Consider the following 6,669-nt stretch of genomic DNA (forward strand, 5'->3'; position numbering starts at 1 on the left):
CCCCCCCCCCAAAAAAAAACTAGCCAGAAAAATACAATATGTCTTCACTAAAGTTAAAAAAACAATCAAATGTTATTTAGAGAGACATGCATACGTAGGAAACTATAAAGTGGAGAATAGACATTCCCATGGAAGGGGATGGAAGAAGAAAAGGATGTACATAGCTGGGGATACCAGGGCTATCAAAGACCGCAGAATTGCGCCTCTCCAGCTGGGTAGAAGATGTATTGATGGTTGTCTTAGTTTGTTTTCTGCTGCTATAAGAAAATACCACAGGCTACCACACTCTGAGTAATTTATAAGGAACAGACCTTATTTCTTACTGTTCTAGAGGTCAGGGCTGGGGATGTAGCTCAAGTGACGACGGAGTGCTTGCTTAGCATCCGTGAGGTCCTAACTTCTGACATGCATAACCTGTTCTAGATAAAGTCAAATAACTTCCTATTCCTGGCCAGAAAGTCAGATGAAGATATATCTGGTGTCTGCTGAAAGCCTTGCTGCTGTGTCATCACATGGTGGAAGGCAGAAGAACAAAAGAGAGCTGACCTTCCACAAGCCCTTTTCCTTGCATCATGAATCCATTTATGAGTGTGGAGCCCTTGTGCCCTAAATGCCCCTCAGCAAGCCCTCTATCTAATATACGTCCCTTGAAGATGAAGTTTCAACATGAATTTTGGAGAGAAGGGAAGCAGTCAAACTATAAAATTTATTCTTTAAAGAAATGCTTCTAAGTCCAGCCTCCGCCGCCGGGAGGATGTTTTACCACATCTCCCTGGAGCACGAGATCCTGCTGCATCCGCGGTACTTCGACCCTAACTTGCTCAACACGGTGAAGCAAAAGCTATTCACGGAGGTGGAGGGGACGTGCACCGGGAAATACGGCTTTGTAATTGCTGTCACCACCATCGACAATATGGGTGCAGGTGTGATCCAACCTGGGCGAGGCTTTGTCCTTTATCCAGTTAAGTACAAAGCCATTGTTTTCCAGCCCTTTAAAGGTGAAGTTGTGGATGCTGTGGTCACTCAGGTGAACAAGGTTGGACTTTTCACTGAAATTGGGCCCATGTCTTCCTTTATCTCCCATCATTCCATCCCATCAGAGATGGAGTTTGATCCAAACTCCAACCCACCTTGTTACAAGACAACGGATGAGGACATTGTGATTCAGCGGGATGACGAGATCCGCTTGAAAATTGTAGGGACCCGCGTGGACAAGAATGACATTTTTGCTATTGGCTCCCTGATGGATGATTATTTGGGGCTTGTGAGCTGAGCATGGATTGCTATGACTTTTTTGGTCCTGACTGGGGCAGTGTGACCTTCATACTTGCTCCTTGGTCCAGAGGATGATTCTGGCTCTTTGCAGGAAAACAAAGAAAGTTCCTTGACTCCAGGAGACATCTGGCACTTGCCGCTCACTATGTATTCTAATTATTAAAGGTCCTTGTTTCTGAAAAAGAAAGAAAGAAAGAAAGAAAGAAAGAAAGAAAGAAAGAAAGAAAGAAAGAAAGAAAGAAAGAAAGAAAGAAAGAAAGAAAGAAAGAAATGCTTCTAGCCAGGCACAGGTGGCTTATACCTAGCTACTCAGGAGGCTGAGATCTGAAGATTGTGGCTGGAAGCCAGCCCCTGTGAGACTCTTAGCTCCAATTAACCACTCCAAATCTGGAAGTGGTGCTATAGTTCAAATGGTAGAGTGTTAGCCTTGAGCTCAAAGAGCCTCAGGGACAGCCCCCAGGCTCTGAGTTCAAGCCCCACAACTGATTTTAAAAAAAATTAAGAAAATGCTTCTGGGGCTGGGAAGGTGGCTCAGTGGTAGAGTGCTTGCCTTGTATGCCTGAGGCCCTGGCTTTGATTCCTCAGCACCACATAAGCAAAAAGAAAAAAGCCAGAAGCGGTGCTGTGGCTCAAGAGGTAGAGTGCTAGCCTTGAGCTGAAGAGCTGAGGGACAGTGCCCAGGCCCAGAGTTCAGGCTCCACGACTGGACCCCCCCCAAAAAAAAAAGAAAGAAAGAAAGAAAATGCTTCTGGCCAGGCACTAGCAGCTCATGCCTGTAATCCTAGCTACTTAAGAGGCTGAGATCTAATGGTCAAGGTTCAAAGCCAGCCTAGGGAAGGAAAGTCTGTGAGACTCTTATCTCTGATTAACCACCAGAAAAACCCAAAAGTGGAGCTATAGCTCAAAGTGGTCTTGAGCAAAAATATGCCTAGGGACAGCACCCAGTCCCTGAGTTTAAGCCCTAAGACTGACAGAAAAAAATTTTAAAAAGCTGCTTCTAGCTCTGTGTAGTTGTTCTTGCCTATAATCCCAGCACTTGGGAATTAGAGGCTGGAAGATTAAGAGTTTGGGGTCAGCCCAGGCTACGTGGCAAGATCTTGAGTTAATAAACTTAATAAACCAAGCCACACAAAACAAAACCCACTTCTGGGAAAATGCAGTAGACTTACTTTTCTCTATTCCCTGTTAATATAAATTAAAGCCTTGGGCATTTATATATGACAAAAATAAAATAAGAAGCTGGGTGCTAGAGGCTCACACCTGTAATCCTAGCTATTCTGGAGTCTGAGATCTGAGGATCATGGTTCAAAGACAGGCCAGGCAGGAAAGTCCATGAGACTAACTACTAAACTACTCAGGAAAAGCTCTGAGTACAAAGAGGCTCGCAGATAGCAACCAGGCCCTGAATTCAAGCTCCAGGACAGGCAAAAAAATTAAATAAAATAAGACGACTCTGAAGCATGGAGAGAAGATGAGCCAGGTCAGGGCCCCAGTGTTGAGATCCCTGGATTTGCCTTTTCCTCCTTAATCCCAGAGCTAGAACTGAAGAAGCCAGCAGCCAGAAACTAGACACAGGCCAAAAGATTCCTGGAAGCAGGAAAGCAATGGCCTCGCAAGACAAAATTTTTACATAATTGCTCTACTCTAGCAAAACACAGCCAAAGAAATTAAACTGCGTATAGTGAAGCAGGGAACCTGGCAAATATTCTTAGGCTCTATAGTTACAAGGGAGAGATCCCTTCAAGAGAAGCAAAGAGGAAAAATGTTGCTAAAAGAGGAACCCAGGGGCTGGGAAGGTGACTCAGTGGTAGAGCGCTTGCCTTGCATGCATGAGGCCCTGGGTTTGATTCCTCAGCACCACATAAGCAAAAAGAAAAAAGCTGGAAGTGGCGCTGTGGCTCAAGTGGTAGAGCGCTAGCCTTGAGCTGAAGAGCTGAGGGACAGTGCCCAGGCCCAGAGTTCAGGCCCCACAACCGGACCCCCCAAAAAAAGTTTAAAAAAAAAAAAGAGGAACCCAGGAGAGACCAACAGGGCCTCAGGAAGACCAGAAGCTGAGCAAACCCTCTTCTTTCTCCCCTCAAATCTCCTGGTATTGTATGACCTTGGAGTCAAGAAAATCCACGGAGGCACAGGCAAAGGTGACAAGGAATTTTATTTGGCTGGCAGCAACTGCCTCGTCCAGGGAGGACCAAGAACAGCCCCAGCCTACAGTGCGACAGAGTTTATATCAGTCAGAACTACCTGCAGGTGGCCGTTTACAGATGCTCAAAGATCATAGAGGTGAGGATACTTTTCAGCTGTGGCCAGGACCAGGTCTACAGCATTCTTTCTGGAGGCCAGAGATTCAGGATTAGAAGTGAGGGTTATCAAGGAATAAAAAAAGCTGGTTACTACAATATCTCTGTCTCTTACAATCTATGCTTTCATCTTTAACCCTAGCCTAGTGCCTGTGGGTATTTTTTTGTTCCTCTGTCTAGAGCTTTTTCCACTGTCAGACTGGACCACTATCGTCCTACTATGGCCTCCTGAATAGTTGAGATGACCAAGATGATCCATTATGCCCAGCATGTTAGTTGAAATGGTGTCTCACTAAATTTTTTTGCCCTGACTGACTTCAAATCATCCTGATCTCTGTCTCATAAGTAATTGAGATGGCAGATGTAGGCAGATGACTTTTTTTTTTTGAGGTAGTAAGGATAGTGGTTATTTTTTGTTTGTTTGTTTTTGGGTCCGGTCGTGGGGCCTGAACTCTGGGCCTGGGTGCTGTCCCTCAGCTCTTCAGCTCAATGCTAGCACTCTACCGATAGTGGTTATTTTTTAAATGGAGTCTTGGACTTTTCTGTCCAAGCTGGCTTCCAACCATGATCCTCTGGATCTCAGCCTCCAAGTACCTAGGATTATAGTATGAGTCACGGTACCCAGTTTATGATGGTAATTCTTGAGGCATGAAAAAAAAAATGAATGAGTGGACAATAGTACTACTAAGTCATCCTAGCCTAGGCCGGGGCCCACATTCCGCCCCTACCTGTGCATTAATAGCTAGTTTCTGGTTTGGCCCTCAGACATTGTGTAGCAGAAACAAACCATTCCCACTAGGATCTGTCTGAACTCTTGACCCACAGAATGTATTGACGTAACACAATGTGGGAAGGAAGGAAATTAGTTCAATACTTGAGTCTGAAAGTCCAGGAAGAGGCTGAGTTAGAGATGTAAACTAGGAAGTTGAATAAGCTGGCCTGTACAGGGAGATGGCTCCATAGTGACGCCCTTGGGAAGGAGGGAGGGATAACTTTTTGCCCAGGGTGACCTCAAATCTCCCAATCTCCAATTCCCAAGTAACGGGGATTACAGGTGCAAGGCACCACAGCTCGACTCACATTTCCCTTCTTTTTTGGTATTGAGGATTGAATTTAGTGCCGCACATATACTAGGAAGGCACTCTACCACTTGAGCCATGCCTCAGCCATTGGTTGAGATGGTCTCTTGAACTTTTAGGCCCAGATGGCCTCATTTGTGATCCTCCAAGCTCCCTCACAAGTAAACAGGGTTGAGCAGTGATCAGTCTTATATTTCCCTCCTTTAAAACAGATGGTTTTTGGGGTCTTCTGGGTATTTTAACTCAGTACTTCTCACTTGCTAGGCAAATGCTGTATTGCTGAGCCAAACTTCTAGCCATATCCGTGTGTGTGTGTGTGTGTGTGTGTGTGTGTGTATATGTGGTGCTGGTACTGGGGATTGAACTCAGGGCCTAGCACTGTCTCTTAGCATTTTTTTTTCCTTTTCTTTTTTCTTTCTTTCTTTTTCTTTTTCTGCCAGTTCTGGGGCTTGAACACAGGGCCTGGGCACTGTCCCTGAGCTTCATTTGTCAAGGCTACCACTCTAACACTTGAGCCACAGCTCCACTTCCGCCTTTTTCTGTTTATGTGGTACTGAAGAATGGAACCCAGGTCCTCATACATTCTAGGCAAGCACTCTACCACTAAGCCACATTCCCAGCCCCTCCCCTTAGCTTTTTTACCCAAGGCTGGTGCTCTATCACTTGAGACACAACTCTATATCTGACCTTTTGGTGTTTAATTGGAGCTAAGGATTTCTGTATTTGTCTGCTCTGACTGAATTTGAGCCACAATCTTCAGATCTCTGCCTTCTGAATAGTTAGGATTATAGGCATAAGCCACAATGATAGGCTACATTTCCCTTTTTATTTTTTATTTTATTTTTGCCAGTTCTGGGGCTTGAACTCAGAGCCTGGGCACTGTCCCTGAGCTTCTTTTGCTCCAGGCTAGCACTGTACCACTTGTGCCACAGTGCCACTTTTGGCTTTTTTCTGTGTATGTGGTAAGAGGAATTGAACCCAGGCCTTCATGCATGCTAGGCAAGTACTCTACCACTAAGCCACGTTCCCAGCCCACATTTCCCCTTTCAAGGGAAAAAGATGAGAGTGACTGATCACATCCAGTATGCTGTGCTCTCTCTAAGCACACTCAGGTCTCCACCCCATCCTCTGTGTGTGTGTGTGTACACGCGCGTGTGCAGGGACTAGAACTCAGGGCTTGGCACTGTCCTCTTAGCTTTTTATCCAAGGCTGGTGCTCTTCCACTTGAGCCACAACTCTTTCCAGCTTTTTAGTGGTTAACTGGAGATAAGAGTCTCATAGACGTTCCCTGTGCTGGCTGGTTTCAAACTACAATCCTAGGATCTCAGCCTCCTGAGAAGCTAAGATTACAGATGTGAGCCACTGGCACCCAGCTGCCCCTGTCCTTTAATTGTGCAGCTTCCTCCTGAAATCATCTGTCCCTCTTCCCATCCAGCCTGGCTAACTTCTCTGTTTTCAGGTCTCAACCAAAAGTTTTCCAACTCTAGGAGATACCCCAAATTGCTCACACAGGAGTAGGTGTCTAATCTGAACAGCCCACACATACAGGAGATATGGAGGGTTCTTCAACAACAATGAGAGTTCAACTTGTTAACTGTTAAAACAATGACCTCAGCTGTCATGAGAGCTGCCTCAAGCTCACTGACCGGAACTGCAGAGCAGTGCAGTCCTATGCGAATTAGTCCAGGGATGATTTCTACTCCCATGGATCATCATTCAAGCCCAGGCAACTAGTATTCCTCCATATTCCTAGTCCTCCAAGAGGAAAAGCCCCTGACCTTACCATCTCTTGGGCCATTGCTATACTCAGAGATCCTGCAGCCTCCTGATCTAGCTCCCTGCTCAGAGCTTGAAGACTTCCTCCCCAGGAGGAAATCCACCCCATCCTCACATTATACACTCACAGTGTGAACCCCAAGGCCTCCTCCAATCTAGTGTCCCACTTCTGGATCCTCCCCTGGAGTCAGGCTGCAATCTCCTTGCCAGTTGCCTGAGCACCTACCCACTGCTTTTGTAGA

At 45.9% G+C, this 6,669-nt stretch overlaps 1 protein-coding gene across 1 annotated transcript; it reads left to right on the forward strand.

The window, feature by feature from the left end:
- Positions 1-750: 750 nt before the first annotated feature.
- On the forward strand, positions 751-1,415 carry LOC106001311 (DNA-directed RNA polymerase II subunit RPB7). Its single transcript, XM_013036416.1, has one exon. The coding sequence runs from the start codon at positions 755-757 to the stop codon at positions 1,271-1,273; it is 519 nt and encodes a 172-aa protein (XP_012891870.1). The 5' UTR covers positions 751-754; the 3' UTR covers positions 1,274-1,415.
- The last annotated feature ends 5,254 nt before the right edge of the window (positions 1,416-6,669 follow it).

Source organism: Dipodomys ordii, unplaced genomic scaffold (genome assembly GCF_000151885.1).
Source record: "Dipodomys ordii isolate 6190 unplaced genomic scaffold, Dord_2.0 Scaffold285, whole genome shotgun sequence".
Lineage (NCBI taxonomy): Eukaryota > Metazoa > Chordata > Mammalia > Rodentia > Heteromyidae > Dipodomys > Dipodomys ordii.

Coding starts and splice junctions, on each gene's coding strand:
- LOC106001311 (XM_013036416.1), top strand. CDS start 755: ATGTTTTACCACATCTCCCTGGAGCACGAGATCCTGCTGCATCCGCGG.